Source organism: Arachis hypogaea, chromosome 5 (assembly GCF_003086295.3).
Source record: "Arachis hypogaea cultivar Tifrunner chromosome 5, arahy.Tifrunner.gnm2.J5K5, whole genome shotgun sequence".
Lineage (NCBI taxonomy): Eukaryota > Viridiplantae > Streptophyta > Magnoliopsida > Fabales > Fabaceae > Arachis > Arachis hypogaea.
The window spans coordinates 99,501,146-99,517,498 of NC_092040.1; the positions used below are offsets into that span (position 1 = coordinate 99,501,146).

The 16,353-nt window shown below is 35.6% G+C and overlaps 1 protein-coding gene across 3 annotated transcripts in view; it reads left to right on the plus strand.

The window, feature by feature from the left end:
* The first annotated feature begins 228 nt into the window (after positions 1 to 228).
* Positions 229 to 16,353, plus strand: part of LOC112802220 (midasin) — a 35,643-nt gene continuing 19,518 nt past the window's right edge. For all 3 annotated transcript variants that reach the window (XM_025845323.3, XM_072237589.1, XM_072237588.1), the window contains exons 1-27: positions 229 to 352; positions 440 to 565; positions 646 to 2,364; positions 3,373 to 3,440; positions 3,530 to 3,725; positions 3,824 to 3,928; positions 4,132 to 4,437; positions 5,398 to 5,591; positions 5,676 to 5,766; positions 5,904 to 6,054; positions 6,859 to 6,932; positions 8,237 to 8,384; positions 9,105 to 9,203; positions 9,645 to 9,745; positions 9,870 to 9,959; positions 10,058 to 10,123; positions 10,330 to 10,494; positions 10,772 to 10,979; positions 11,108 to 12,000; positions 12,409 to 13,914; positions 14,000 to 14,168; positions 14,420 to 14,485; positions 15,088 to 15,176; positions 15,271 to 15,522; positions 15,621 to 15,756; positions 15,856 to 15,941; positions 16,028 to 16,122. In XM_025845323.3, coding sequence (XP_025701108.3) covers positions 443 to 565; positions 646 to 2,364; positions 3,373 to 3,440; positions 3,530 to 3,725; positions 3,824 to 3,928; positions 4,132 to 4,437; positions 5,398 to 5,591; positions 5,676 to 5,766; positions 5,904 to 6,054; positions 6,859 to 6,932; positions 8,237 to 8,384; positions 9,105 to 9,203; positions 9,645 to 9,745; positions 9,870 to 9,959; positions 10,058 to 10,123; positions 10,330 to 10,494; positions 10,772 to 10,979; positions 11,108 to 12,000; positions 12,409 to 13,914; positions 14,000 to 14,168; positions 14,420 to 14,485; positions 15,088 to 15,176; positions 15,271 to 15,522; positions 15,621 to 15,756; positions 15,856 to 15,941; positions 16,028 to 16,122 — 7,196 coding nt within the window. In that variant the 5' untranslated portion in view covers positions 229 to 352; positions 440 to 442. The remainder of the gene's footprint in view (positions 353 to 439; positions 566 to 645; positions 2,365 to 3,372; positions 3,441 to 3,529; positions 3,726 to 3,823; positions 3,929 to 4,131; positions 4,438 to 5,397; positions 5,592 to 5,675; positions 5,767 to 5,903; positions 6,055 to 6,858; positions 6,933 to 8,236; positions 8,385 to 9,104; positions 9,204 to 9,644; positions 9,746 to 9,869; positions 9,960 to 10,057; positions 10,124 to 10,329; positions 10,495 to 10,771; positions 10,980 to 11,107; positions 12,001 to 12,408; positions 13,915 to 13,999; positions 14,169 to 14,419; positions 14,486 to 15,087; positions 15,177 to 15,270; positions 15,523 to 15,620; positions 15,757 to 15,855; positions 15,942 to 16,027; positions 16,123 to 16,353) is intronic.

The following is a 16,353-nucleotide window of genomic DNA, read 5'->3' on the forward strand; positions in this document are numbered from 1 at the left end:
CTATTTCTGATTCTGAAATGCAGGATTCTGTCACAGATTTAAGCATAGGCCGAGTTTCTCTCCAATACACTAAAAAACCTGTCAGTATAGTCAATTTTCAATTTGAATTTATGGGTGATACAGTTTAATTCATAGATCTCATGACTCCATTAACATGGTTTTAATGTTCTTATGCAGTTACGTAGAATATAAGACCTTTGGTAGAGATCCGGAGTTCGCTGCATGTATTAGAGCGCATAGCGTGCTCTGTCAAGCATAATGAGCCTGTACTCCTAGTTGGAGAAACTGTACAGGGAAGACTACACTTGTTCAGAATTTGGCTGTAAGGCTTGGTCAGAAGCTTACTGTTCTGGTGTGTTAGTTATTTCTATATTGCTTTCTATTGTTTCAAATTTTATTTCAAGTGCTTTTTAGTTACTCATGATGGGGTTCTCTCCAGAACATGAGTCAGCAAAGTGATGTTGCGGACTTGCTTGGGGGTTTTAAGCCTGTTGACGCACAGTTTGTATATTTCCCTCTGTATAATGAGTTTGTGGATTTATTTTCCAGGACATTCTCTAAAAAGGTATGTAATACTTTTTTCTCCCCTTAATATGTTTTATCTATTCCTTTTGTCAATGGTTTTAATTGGTTGCTTTTATGCAGAGCAATAAGGACTTGCTTAGTCGTCTAGAGGTTTTTTTAATTGATAAGAATTGGGAAATGCTGCTCAAAGGAATTCGGAGCGTTTCGAAGTCAGTTCAGCTTCGAATAACTGCACCTTCAGAAAAGCGTAAAAAACTAAATGAAGAACAAATTCAAGCTTGGGAGAGATTTTCTACAAAACTTGACAGAGTCTGCGAAAGTAATTCGTCTTCAGGGATGATGTTTTCTTTTGTGGAAGGAAGTTTTGTAACTGCTCTTAGAAATGGTGAATGGATTCTACTTGATGAGTTGAATTTGGCACCTCCGGAGACCTTGCAGAGAATTATTGGTGTTCTAGAAGGGGAAAATGGGGCTTTGTGTTTAGCTGAACGAGGTGATGTTGATTATGTAAATCGTCATCCAAAGTTCCGTATATTTGCTTGCATGAATCCAGCAACAGATATTGGGAAGCGGGATTTGCCAAGGTCTTTGAGAAGTAGATTTACAGAATATTTTGTAGATGATGTTTTGGATGATGATGATTTGAGTCTATTTGTTAGTCAGTACATCTCTATTGGCAATAAGGGTCAAAAGCTGGTAAATAAAATTGTAAGTTTCTATAAATCAGCAAAGAAAGATTCTGAAGAGAGGTTGCTGGATGGTGCTGATCAGAGCCCTCAATTCAGTTTAAGGTCTCTTTATCGTGCTCTAGAATATACAAGGATAGCAGAGAGAAGATTTGGATTTCAAAAGGCATTATACGATGGCTTTAGTATGTTTTTCCTCACATTGTTGGATGTACGCAGTACTGAAATAATGAGGCAAAAGATATCTTCTCTACTTTTAGGAGGGCATATACCTCCAGATGACACCTATTTAACCTTCAAATCTGAAAGTGACTATATTTTAACCAAGAGTGTCAAGGAGCATCTTCGGAATTTGGATCGTGCTGTTCTCATAAAGAGATATCCCGTCCTCTTACAGGGTCCCACATCTAGTGGAAAAACTAGCCTTGTTCGGTATCTTGCTGCATTAACTGGTCATGAGTTTGTAAGAATAAATAATCATGAACACACTGATTTGCAAGATTATCTAGGTTCTTATATAACTGACACTAGTGGAAAGCTTGTTTTTAATGAAGGTGTTTTGGTTAAAGCTGTAAGAAATGGTTACTGGATTGTATTGGATGAGCTTAACCTGGCTCCATCTGATGTGCTGGAGGCATTGAACCGATTGCTTGATGATAACAGAGAGCTTTTTGTTCCTGAACTGCAAGTAACAATTAAAGCACATCCAGACTTTATGCTTTTTGCCACTCAAAATCCACCATCTTATAATGGGCGTAAAATTTTGTCCCGTGCATTTCGTAATCGTTTTGTAGAGATTCATGTTGGTGAAATTCCTGATGATGAGCTGAGTACAATTGTGGCAAACAAGTGCAAAATTCCTGATAGTCGTGCAAAAAAAATGGTTGGTGTCATGCATGGGCTTCAGACACAGGGTTCTAGTAAAAAAGACTACAAACAGTTTGCTGTTCGTCATGGATTCGTTACTCCTCGGGACTTGTTCCGTTGGGCTGATCGTTACAGGAAATTTTGTGTGTCTACTGACGATTTGGCCAAAGATGGTTATTATCTTTTGGCTGAAAGGCTACGGGATGAGGATGAGAAGTCTGTTGTTCGAGAAGTTCTAGAAAAGCATCTAGGGGTTAAACTGAACATAAATAATTTGTACGATCAGGTATTTTTCCTGTGCTGTTAACTTGTGTTGCATCTGATTTCGCATAATATAAAACTTAACTAAAGGTGCCCTAAGTTATAGGTTGAGAGGATAAAACTGGGAAGTTTCAATTTTTCCAATGCATTTAATACATAGAAAACATAAAAAGTTTATATTTGATTTACCTTTTCTATGTATACTTTCTAATTGCAGTATCTTTATGTAGTCATCATGTACTTTAAATAAAAAATACTGAATAAAAGGTCACCCTATATAGTTTCCTGGATTCAGCACTGTGAACTTAGCCATTCGATTTTTGTCTTGGTTGAGTGGGACAAGGTTTTGTTGTTGTTGTTTGGTAAGTAATTTGTGTTGTTACAAACCAAAGGGATAGGATGGTGAGCCTTAGTGCAAGGATAAGGTTGCTGTATTGTTACCTTGAGGTCATGGATTCCTGGTAGCATCTTGTAGTGATAAGATTTCCCATATCTACCCTCTGGAGAATCTCTTAAGTGGGAGAATCATCCGTTTGGCTATATTGTTTAGCTTCACTTTCTGTTATCATGCTTATTCTTGTTTGTTTGATAATGTATCATAGGTTTGGCTATATTGGATTAATTATGCATGATTTTTAACTTCTGCTTTTCTGTGTAGAGATATGGTCTTTAATAAAATTATTCTTTCAGGATTGCCGTCAACATCTTGTGTGTGCCAAACTTGCTTAATAGACTTGAAATGGCATAGCATTAATAATAGAGTAAGCTAGTAAGATATCTAAGGAGAATAGAGATTAGTATATAAACTGCGGTGCCACCTGACAGCTGTCCTAATTAAGTTATGGTAGAAAGTCTGTTCTACACCTTAGGGTTAGCTCGCTGTGTGTATTAAAGCACAGCATCAGTATCTGAACCATAATAACAGTATTACAGTTTTGGAAATATGTCTCTCCCCCACCCTCCCTCCCTCCCCCCTTCCCCCTCCCGCAAAAATGCTAATAATTAATGTGTTGCTAATGTTACTCTATATCAGATACCTCCTGGAGGCAACAATTATTCCAATTTGGATGTTGTGAAAGGATGTTCGGAGATTCTTCATAGGTATGGCTCTATGGGCTTATTGCTCCTTTTACCCACTGATCCTAAATCATAGCTTCACTATTACTTGCTGAGGTTTTTTCCATGTGCAGTGTATTCTTGACCAAAAGCATGCAGAAGTTGTTCTTCCTTGTGGAGCGCTGCTTTCAATTACGTGAACCTGTATTGCTTGTTGGTGAAACGGGTGGAGGGAAGACTACTGTATGTCAGTTACTAAGTGCCTATTTGCAGTTGAAGTTACATATTTTGAACTGTCATAAGCATACAGAAACATCTGACTTCATTGGGGTACATTTTTTCCCCCCTTCAATTTATTTAGTTTTTTAGGACACTTGAGCTCAAATACTATTATTAGCTGCGGTGCTAACTAGAATGATGTCTTCCAGGGGTTCCGTCCTCTAAGAGAGAGATCTAGACTGATTTCTAACTATAAAGAGATCGTTGAACAACTGAAGAAGCTAGAGGGATTTAGATACTTTCCTGAAGAGCCAGTGAGTGCTATTTTTCTGTTATTGTTAACCACTTGGCTCAGATGATAAATTTCAAAGTTTTGTTTTAATCATGTAGTAAGAGACCTGAGACCTAGTTTTGCTGTATTCACATTGTTTTCTGCAATAGTTTTATTTTCTGTACCCATTTTTCTTAATCCAAGTCATTTGTAGCATAAATCCTGATTCCTTGTTCTCTTCTATAGTTAGTTTCTTCTGACATAGAGCAAGCTGCCTCAACCCTTGATCTGCTTAATGGCATGATAAGGAAATATAAAGAAGGTCAAATTCAGATTCCTGATGTCAGCAGGGAAGATCTTTGTGCTTTTGAGCAGTTAAAGTTTGAGCTCGATGTCTTGCACAAGAAGTGGCAGAGCATATTTGAATGGCAGGATGGTCCCCTTGTAAAAGCAATGAGAGGGGGTGATCTCTTTCTTGTTGATGAGATATCTTTGGCTGATGATAGTGTACTTGAGAGATTGAATAGTGTGTTGGAGCCAGAAAGGACGCTGGTAAGTTAACTCATACTGATATTCTGTTTTTAACTTCCTTTTAGACTCATGATGTATCAAGTAGCACCACCTTTTTCTTTATATAGGATCGCTGATCACTGTTTTTCTGTTCCCTGCAAAGAAAATTAGGTGTGTTTCGTTTTTTTTTTTTCATTTTCAGTATCTTTTATTTTTAGAATTTTGTGAAGATAAAAGATAAAATAGGAGGGAAAAACAGAAAACAGGATTTTATTGTTTTCACTGTTATCTCTTTTTTCTTTGCAAAGACCTGATAGCAGAACTGAAAATTAAAACGCAAATCAAACACACCTTTAATGTTTTCTGAAATTATATGACATGTGGGTTGTCCTATTCTATTCAAGTTATGATTATTTTCATGGTTTCCTATGGTGGTCAAGTAATGGAATGTTTTTTTTTTCTTTTGCTAAGGATGTCTCTTCCTCTTTTGCATATTCTTTTCTCTTCATAGAGTTTCTTCTTGTATGTAAAGAAATGTTGCTTGCTGCTTGCTGCCCACTCAGGAAGTATTTTGTGAAATGAAGAGGCTAAGCCTTACATCTTCTTAGGACTAATTGAGGGGTTGATAACTCTTTTTGGCTGCCAAAAGAACAGTTTTTGAAGAAATAACGAACAGAAATTTTTTGAAGGGGGGTAAATTACCTCCTTAATTATGCCCTAATGACTGAAAAAAAATGGAAAAGGTATTTAAATGTGTGATAATGATAATGAGTGGGGTCTCATTAAGTCCGGATATCTTCTAGGAATGATCTTTTAAAAGACAATGCTGTTGAGCATGAAGAGAAAAATTCCCAATACAAGCAAGAAACACAATTACATATTTTCGATGTCATTGGTTGCTGGTGGAAGATGTTTTTATATGCATATGTTCTTGTCATCAATAATTTGTTTGATTTGATTTTCACTATCTTTGGTTTCTGGGTGTTTGTTTCTTTGCTGCAGTCTTTAGCTGAAAAAGGAGGGTCTAATATGGAGAAAGTAACTGCACATTCAAATTTCTTTGTTCTTGCTACAATGAACCCCGGTGGTGATGTTGGAAAGAAGGAACTATCTCCGGCTCTGCGCAATCGCTTCACAGAGATATGGGTTCCTCCTGTTAGCGATCTAAATGAGCTTGAAGGCATTGCGCTGAGAAGGTACCTCTCTAAGCCTTTACTGTTACAGGATACAAATTTAGATATGCAGATATTTAATATTTGGTTTATTTGATTTATTTACAGAATTTCCAAGCTTAAAAATGCGGGAAACATAAAGGAAGATTATCGTGAAAGGCTCCTGGAAGTTGTTAATGCTATGATAAGTTTTTTTGAGGTATATTATCTTGATATATGCAGTTAATTTTGTTAATGGTGTTTATGCCTTTTTTTTTTTCTCCTATCAATTCCATCAGATCAGACCTATACATAGTGTTATTTAGCTTGTATTCATTACATAACTTTTCTTTTCAGTGGTTCAACCAAATACATCCTAGCAGAAGGCTTACTGTGAGAGATCTCATTTCTTGGGTTGACTTTTTGGATGTAATGGAAGAAACCTTAGGTCCTGAATATGCACTTCTTCATGGAATCTTTCTTGTTTTGCTTGATGGATTAAGTCTAGGTATAGCTTGCCACTTATTTTATGCCTTCATCTTTCTCTGATTTCTCATTCAAATATATTATTGCCATATTGAATATTTTTGTGGTGCTGCTTTTCTTTTAATATGTCTCTGGTGTCGTTTGACTTTCATCCTTTTAGAAATTCCATCTAGTATGACAAGGCTTGAGGGGTTATTCTTTTTTATTTTGGTCTCATTTTAATCTTCTAATATGTTCTTATCTGTATAAATGAAGTTCCTTTTGGTTTTAATGCAATGCTGATCCATGGATGCTGTTATATATTTGAGTCGTTTACTGTTGAGAAGTTGGTTTTTCTTCTTTGCTTTTGATTCTATTCATCTGAATGTTGAATTTCTGTTTATTTATTTGCCATATTAGAATCAGTTAAATTTCAATTTTGATGTCAGTTCTACTCTCATTCTATTTCTTTATTTTTTTAAAATGATCTCTTTTCCCCCAAAAGAATTCTTCAACAGTTATGGTTAGGGTGGTGGTGATGGAAGTTGTTGACTGTTAAGGTTTTATTATTAACCAACAAATCCAAATAGCTGCATCTAACTGTAACTAGCTCGGGTACTAAAGATTGTATAAAATATCTAGTTTTCACTAGCTTGCATATGCCTGAAATGCTTCGAACGTTACAAGAATAAGCATCAACAAGATTGGGTGGACTATATAACATACTTGTTCCACAAGTCATGTATACAGTAACATGACAAATTACATGCATTCATGCCTTTATGAATTGAGACGCTTTATTGTACTCTTTCTTTCTCTCTATTAACAGTTGCTCATTTTTTGCCAGGCACTGGAATTTCAGAAAGGTATTCTAAAGAGCTAAGGGAGAGATGTCTATCTTTTCTTCTGCAAAAGCTGAGAGTATGTTCCTCCCTCTACGTTTTCTATTGAAACTATATCTACCCTGTTTCCGTGCTCATCTGCTATACACTACCTGATTACCTCTTGTCCATTTCCTTGCACATCAGTATTGGAATTGGTCACGTGATTTTATCAATCTTTATTGAAAGTCAAAACTTAAATTCCTATAATCAAGTGATATAACATGGAGGATGTTCCCATTAAATTATCATTGTTTGAGCAACTTCAATGTGAAAGTATCAAAGAACATTTGGAATATCTTGTTATTGGTTGTTTGTTTTGATATATTAAAGATATATTTATGTAATTACGTTCCGCTCAGTGAGGCACATATAGGATGCAAGTCTGTAGTAAGCAATAGTGCTGTTAGTAACTTGGCTGATCAAGTTAGAAGAATATACCCAGTGGAAGTTTTAAATTTATTGTAGAGTCAGATGTACGTTGGTACATACTACTTTTCCTTATGCTAGCTGGTGTTAACATCTGTTTAATTTTCGGCATATTCTCATTACTGAAGGTTTACACTTTAAACCTATGTTGTCAAACACCTAACCAAACATTGAACTCGCAGAACTCGTTCTTCATGTTCATATATCAAAACTCGTCAAATCCAGCGATGTTATAAGGATAATCTATGTGAAGTGATATGAAATACATCTAAGAGTTGGTGAAATGTGCGAAATAAGGAGCTTTAATCTATAGATTTTAAGTGTTTGAACTGGGTTGGTCCAAACTGTGCTTTGGTTTATTTTGCTTGGTTTGACACTTGGAACTGGTTTGGCTGTGCATTATTTTATGAATCATAATCATTTTGATGTCCAGTTCTTGATTGGTTAGACTGGTCTTCACCTAAATGATAGGATGCTCACCCATTGTCATTGGTGTTCTTTCTTGTCTGTCATGTATGTATTCTTCTACACAATTGATTGCTTGCTTAGTGGCTTATCTGTTTCTGTTTGCTGTGCGGTTTGTAGATGCTGCTGATTGATTCTTTCAAAAAATAGCTTTTTAAATTCCAAAATAAAAATGCTGAAATTTTCCTTCTTCCTCTGCATGTGATGTAGTAGGATTTATTTCAATATCTGCTAAAATAAAAATATTGGATTTCTTTTGATGGATCGTAATGATTCCATGTTGCGGGGCATGATAGATAAAAACCTTTATTTTCATGTCGTGGGTTATTATTCTACATGTTACAGCACTATGATATATTTGGGACAAGGCTTTGCTCAATATTATTATTGTCTCGGATCATTATTATTCTGATTCAGTAGTTGTAAATGATGATTGGATTTTTGTTGCAGGTTGATGAAGGCAATTTGTTACATTCGAAGCTTTCAAGAATGGAAAGTTATGGATGGGGTGAATTTGCCACAACTTCAAATATCTTGCATATTGACAATTCTCAAATTGATGCTTTATTTGGCATCGATCCATTCTATATCAAGAAAGGTAATCATGTTCAAATACCTACAAATTTTCATTTAGAGAGATAATGTTACATATCCCTTATATTAATCTTATAAATTTATGTTATATATTAAGTAATAGGTGTATACAGTCTAGCCCAAACACGGTAAATAACATTCTACTTGTGTCTTATTTGGTGTCTGTTTGCGAATGCTCAGTTATCTTCAACTCATATTTGAGATGGTTTGTATAGTAATGCCTGACACTTACGTTTTCTAGCTTTAATTACTTCAAATGTTGTTATAGTTACATTCAATTTTCATTAAGGTTGCTGTTGTTTGAAAGTTTGTAATCGAGTCTCTGTAGTGTATAAAAAATTTCAATTAGGCCTGTATGGCCAGCCCCCTATATTGTACAAATGTTATCTAACCTGGTTCCTTTAGTTTGAAAGTTTTGTTATTTAGAATTTTCAGAAAGAACAACTTAATATCAAGCATCAAGAATTATTCACGGAGTTTTTAAAAGGGACTTGGTCGAATTAGAAAAGTTTAAAACTATTGAGGAGCTATTTCAAAATCGAGTTAAACTATATATATATATTAGATGTGTTTTCTTTTTTTTTTTTTGAAGTATGTTGAAGAATTCTTTTTTATCCTTTTGTAGTCTTTTACCATTACCAATCCCCCCTCCCCCAGTACTACCAAGTACCGATCAGATTGCTTTTTTTGGATTATTCTGTGACTTATCTGGTTATGCTTCTAGGTTCTGGCCATTGTGAGGATGGCTATTTTGATTTCAAGGCACCAACTACCCGCAAAAATGCCTTTAGAGTTTTGCGTGCGATGCAGCTTTCAAAGCCTGGTATGTTACTGATGTAGAAATAGTATGGTATGTTACTGATGTGGAAATAGTACAGCAAAACAGAACATGGAAAAAAACTATTAAACTTAGGCACTTTCACTGGGATTCAATAAGAGAGTCGGTCTTAAAGATAAAAAGTGACTTTTGATATTTTGAAGATAATACTTCAACATCACAGCCAAGGCCCTATAGATAGCCTTCAAAACACAAGTTCTTATTGAGGACTTCCGGATGTGGGACTTCTAGGGTTAAATACCCTTTAAGTTACAAAATCATTTCCTAAATCATTCTATTGTAGGACTCATAACTAAAGTACAAAATAGTTGAAAATATTCATAAAACTGAACAATAATTATGTATCTAATGCATCAGTTTTCATTTTCTGAATCTTGTCATCCAAACAATTGCATGTTTCTGTTTTAATTGACTTCTGGTTTGCAGTTCTACTGGAAGGTAGTCCTGGTGTTGGTAAGACAAGTTTAATCATGGCTTTGGGGAAATGTTCTGGGAACAGAGTGGTACGGATAAACCTATCTGAACAGGTGAGTAATTAGTCTTTTTTTGTGCGTTCCTACTTTACTGTGATCTATGGTTCTTCCTGTTTTCTGTGATGGGATAATTTTCACTTATGTGTTATGATGATGGTGATGTGCTTTTCTGCTGCAGACTGATATGATGGATCTATTAGGATCTGATTTACCAGTGGAAAGTGATGAAGGCAGGATGTTTTCCTGGTCCGATGGGATACTATTGCAGGTTAAACTTTTTGCCATAAAAATTAACATGATCTAACATTCATCACCAGCTTTGACGTGTTACGTGTATTTATCTTCTTGTCTTTCTTGTTGATGCAGGCCCTCAGGGAAGGCTGTTGGGTTTTGCTAGACGAGCTTAATCTTGCTCCACAACCTGTTTTAGAGGTAAATTCTTGATCAGTTTTAATATCTATTTGGACCTCGTTGTTCTTCATTCTTAACACAATTTATAACCATAGTAGTGCATTGTTTCCACCATAACTGTTCATTCTTTGTTTTTCTTTTTCTATGCTTCTTTGGGAATTAATGGTCTCTCTCTCTCTCTCTCTCTCTCTCTCTCTCTTATGGGTTTTAACAGTTTTTTTAATCAGGGTTTAAATGCTATTTTGGATCACCGAGCTGAGGTATTTATACCAGAGCTAGGAAATACTTATAAATGTCCACCATCGTTTAGAGTTTTTGCCTGTCAAAATCCATCACATCAAGGTGGTGGCCGGAAAAGCCTTCCAAGATCATTTCTAAATCGTTTCACCAAGGTATGCTGGCAGTATCTTAATTAGAGCTTGAAGGGTAAGGCTCAAATGAGCATAACTGACTTAAAATTTCAAAATTCCTGCTGGATTACTCGAGCTATATAATTCGAAGCATGTGAAACAAAGAGGGATACTATTTAACCTCTGGTTCGTATTAATGTTCTATTTCTTGTGTATGTCCTATTTTCTCGCATCTTGTCCAAACTGTAGTTGTCAGATAAGTTTTTTCTTTTCTTCTTGATTTGCAAGTTTATCAGTTGAATTTTGTATTTGATGACAGGTATATGTAGACCAGTTAGTTGAGGATGACTATCTGTCAATTTGTGAATCAAAATATCCAACTATCCCCACACCTTTACTCTCAAAGTTAATATTATTCAATCAAAGGATGCATGAAGAGACCATGTTGCATCATAAGTTTGCTAAGGATGGTCTTCCATGGGAGTTTAATCTGCGTGATGTTTTTCGATCTTGTGAAATAATTGAAGGTCCAACATTTCTTTTTCCTTTAATACCATTTTGATACTTATGTTTCCCTGTGTGATAGATTTGTTTCTTTATCCCACTGATGGTCATTCTCATCTTTTATCTTAATATTTCCTTGTACTTAATTTAGGGTCACCCAAGAAGATGGGAGAATATTCTTTCTTGAACATTGTCTATATTCAGAGAATGCGTTCTGCAGCTGACCGCAAGGAAGTTTTAAGGCTTTTCACTGAGGTATTTGGGGTGACGCCGTTTATAAATCCATATCCTCATGTTAAGCTTGATTCAAGTCATTTAATTGTGGGGAATGCTACTGTTAAGAGGAGTCAAGTCCAGTTATCTGTGCCCAACAAAAGTAAGCTTCTTATACTTCCGGAAATTTGTCAAAGTTTGGAAGCTATTGCTCAGTGTGTAGAGCGCCAATGGTTATGCATCTTGATTGGCCCCTCAAGCTCGGGGAAAACTTCATTGATAAGATTACTTGCTAATCTCACAAGCAATGTACTGAATGAAATAAATCTTTCATCTGCAACTGATATCTCTGAATTGCTTGGATCTTTTGAACAATATGATGCCCTACGTAATTTTCACTGTATTGTTGTTCAAGTTGGGCAGTTTTTTAATGAGTACAGCAATTTGCAATTGGAGGCTTCAAAGGAATTAATTTTTAGGCACAGAGATTTATGTAGGAGATGGACTACTTTCTTGTCCAGCTTGAACTTTGACAGCTTGGCTGCTTCTGCTTCAAATTATTTCGAAAACTGGAAGCAAGTTGTTTGTTCTCTTAGTTTGCTTGCTGAGATAATTGAACAGCTTAAGTTGAATTTAGAAAATAATCCTCTTCCTGTATCCTATTCTACCAAGGATCTAGATTTGGTCTTGAAGACAATTTTGAAGCTGAAAGCAGATGATCAGAAAAGATTGATTTCTACCAAGTTTGAATGGGTTACTGGATTATTGATAAAGGCTATAGAGAGAGGTGAATGGATTGTCTTGGACAATGCAAATCTATGCAACCCTACGGTATGTGATGTCAATATTTAATAGTGATATTATTAATGACATTATTGAATGCATCATGCATGCTTTTTAAAGATATTATGTCTGCATAGATTTCGTTGTTTACTTGTGTGGTATATAATGCTTGTCAATCTATGATTTTCTCTCTCCCTTGATCTGATTGTTTTTCTACAGATACTGAAAGTGTGTCAGATACAACTGGTTCCTCATGAAATGTCACATCTTTAGTCTTCCTACATTTTGTTTTATCCCCTAGAAGCTTAAATTTATAGTGTATTGATTGTAATATTTCCTTGTTTTGATGACTGTTTTGTTATTATTTTTAGCTAATGTAACTGAAATCATATTCCAGTAAATTTTGAGTATGTATGTATCTAATTCGGTATTTTGCATTTTTTATTTGGTTTCCAGGTTCTTGATAGAATTAACTCTTTGGTGGAACCTAGTGGCTCAATTGTGGTCAATGAGCGTGGAATTGTTGATGGGAACCCCTATGTTGTCCATCCACACCCAAATTTCCGCCTGTTTCTCACGGTGAATCCCCACTACGGTGAAGTTTCTCGGGCAATGCGAAATAGGGGTGTTGAAATATTTATGATGCAGCCTTATTGGGCATTGAATGATACAGTTGGATACAACTGTGAGAATGAAGAACTCAAAGATGTGAAGAGATTTCTTGTTTTGTCTGGTATCCCTGTTGCTCCAATCGTTGACTACATGGCAAGAGCCCACATTTATGCTAAGAAAGAAGGTTCAGAGATTAATGTTCGCATAACCTATCTTGAGCTGTCGCATTGGATTCATCTTTTTCAGCAACTTCTTATGAATGGCTGTCATCTCATTTGGAGTCTGCAAATAAGTTGGGAACACACATATATCTCCTCATTTGGTGATGTTAAAGGAGAGAAAATAATAAATTTCGCAAAAACAGCGTTTTTATCCGAAAGTAATTTGTGTGGATATGGCTGTTATCCAGACATTCCTTTAGGTTTACCCGGTGGATGGCAAGTGCCATTGAGGTTAGTGGATTATACATGCTACTCAAGAGAAGCGTGCACTAAACAAGATTGCATGTATCTGGAGTTTCTTGGTAGGCAGTTTGCTGCACAACAATATCAAATTGCTCGGAAAAAGTACTCAACAACTTCTCTGCAAACTTCTCTTGCTTGTTGGAACCACTATTTTGTAGATATAAAGACATTGCAAGAAATTATGTTTCCAAAGTCTTCCAAAGTTGTTTTTGCAGAATATGAAAAGGAAACTGAAATTGACTTGGAGATGACAAATAAAATGCTATCCTTTGCTGCCAGCTGGACATTTGAGCAGGCAACTGAAAATGACTTTAAGTATTATCTGCTCTGGTTTAATTGGTTTGGTTCTCAGTTGCAGCCCTTCTGTCAGTTCTTTCATGACTTTATTAAGTTGATGAAGAAAATGATGGAGCATCCAATTTGGAAATACATTGCATGCTGTGACGCACTTGATTTTGGTTTGCAGTCAATTCCTATGTTGTCATTTGATTTAGTTGATTTGGTTGCATCGAATAGCCAAATTAACTATATCTGTAATGCCATTCGCTGCATTGATCCATTAAGGTTAACTTTGCAGCAGCAATATTCTGAGAGCGAGCATAGTTTTACTGATGGAGCTAGGTGCTTTGTTCCACTTTTGAAATCTCTTCATGTATTGGAAGATGAGTTCCTTAATAAACTTGTTACTTCAAGTCCTAAGCTAATTGAGTGTTCAACATTTGATTATTTAATACAGTCCTACACTAACCTTATTGAGGATCATGTGCTATTTTGGCAACACCTGATTTCTTCAAAGTTTGATCTATTGCTAATTTCTTGGCATTCTTTGGTGAAAGATGCTGGAAAACTAATGAAGATCTGCCCAGAAGTGGTAGAGAATTTTCTGGTAAGATAAGCAGAGAACATGATAAATATATGTATTATTTTCTGTATTTTTTTAGACAATTAATTTTTTTAATAACATTCAATAGATGGAGAGCAAAAATTTGGAGGGGTATTCTTTTCCGGAAAAATCCTTGCTGTGGATTTATGGTGGTCACCCGTTTTTGCCCTCTTCCTCTGCTTTACATGATAAACAACAACAACTTTTAAACTTTGTTGAAAGGTTTTGGCCACGAAAGACAGCGTCTGCTAATCAAGGTTTGCAATATTTCACTTTTTGTCTATATCTGTAGGAGTATTGCTGTAAAAATACTCTTGATTGCGATATCTTTGGTATTTGAATAATTTGATGACTGCAGTAGGTTATTGGTTTCTTTATTTGTTATTCAAGCCCTCTTGATCTTGAAAACATCAAAACTGGTTTAGTGGTTCATTGTTCTTTAACTGGAGTAGTTCTAGCGAAAAGTTCTAACCTTTGTAATTGATGTTTTGTTATTTAATTTTTGTAGAATCAGGACATCTCCTTGATGTTGTTGCATCATTTGATCAAGATCTTCGCTTTGGTGTGATGGAAGGTATATGGTTGGCTACCTGGTTTCCTTTCCCTGCTTTATTGAGTTTTGTATATTTATTTCATTGTATGACTGATTTTGTACATTTTGTTCTTCTTTTGTGTGAGAAACTGAGAATGCTATATGAATTATAATAGAGACAATGATATTTATGGGCCATTTAGTCCAATTGGGTTACTGTCTCTTTTGTTTATCATCTGAACTTATATTGACAAATACAGTGATACATATGACTCAAAATATACTGAATGGTTTGTTCTTGTTCTATGATGAATTTGGAAGTGTAAAATTGTTTTTGGCTTCGTACTGTAACATATTTTTCCCTCTCAATCATGATGTAGCTTTAATTCTTTGGTTTAAAATTATTTCACATCTCTGTTGTGGTTTCTCTCCATGTAGAAAGTGTTGGCTTTGTTTTGAGTAATTGGTCTATTGGGTTTGCAAGGTATACTCAGGAGCGTACATATTGAAATAACATGATGGATGTTTTTGGTACTACCTCTTTGCTGGTGTAGAAGTGTTAGTTATGTTCATGCCTGATTTATTGCACACTTGTTTATTTGTAAATGGATATCTTCAAGTGTTCTCTTCTTTATTAATTACAGCTGTTTCAATGTCACCATTTATAATGGAGAAATGGGGTCATGATGGTGATGATCTGCAAATTGTTAAGCAGTTGGAGGAGATGTATCAGGTTTGTGCTTTTCATGTTCTCAATGAGGTCATGATGATAACGATGATGCACCTTTGTTTTTCTCTTGTAGTTCTCACTCATTTTTGCTCTACAGATGCTGTTAAGAAGGTTTGAACATGAAAAAAAGAAGTTGCAGATGAATACAGGACACAGAGACTCTTCATCTGTTGTAGAAAGTTCTGCTTCTTGTTGTTCATTTACTCCCGAAATGTTGTGTCAAATGTCAGGATTTGAGAGTTTGCAGGATACATTTCCACCACTGGATTATACCAGTTTATTCTGGGATATGGAGTTGCTACAGGAGCTCACCTCAATTCACTGGGATGATTTCAAAGGGGCAGACCGAGTAATATGATCACTATTTTTATTTTTATTTCCTCTCTTTCTGTTGGGGCTTCATTTGTTGTCTGTTTTATTGACTTGGCAAATTTGGCTACCTGTTAGATTATGGACTATCTTACAATCAATATGGACAATGCATTAAAGTTTTCATTGCGTTTATCATCAATCCCTCCACAAATGTTTTCTCCCCAAAGAAAGATATTGTGGATCCTGAGTGAATGGACCTCGGTGGATGCAGGTTCGTGCAAAACTGCTGCTTGTTTCATATTATCCACTTTCTCAAATATGGCATTTAACCCTCTTCTACATCCCTTGGGGTATGGGGGGAATGTTGCAGGGATTAAGAAGATTGCAAGCTTTATTCTAGAGATGTGGTTTACGTGGCATGAATCATTGTGGATATGCTTTCCTGACTTCATTAAGGTATGTGCAAGCGTACATTGTTTCTGTAAGTTGTCCTGCTTGATATGCAATTTTTTTTACCACTCATGATATACGGTTTTACACAGAATTTCTCAAAGGTTGAAGGTTTTGATGTAAGCAGTGTTGCTATACCCCCCATACTCGTGCAGCCCGTCAATGCATCAACTGTTTTCCATATCACGTGAGTACAGTTTATGCACCATAGAGTTTGAAAGATAGGAGGATGATTCTTGACCTTTTTATAATATATTTTTATATTTCAAATTTTGGCTTTGTTTTGTTGTCTCAAATCTTGAGCAGACCTATCTTTTTGGTTGCAGAAGAAAAGTTTGCATTCTTAGAATAATTAAAGTTTTGCACATTGTCGAAATTTCAGATAGGATTATTATGTAATGAGAATAAATGATGAAAA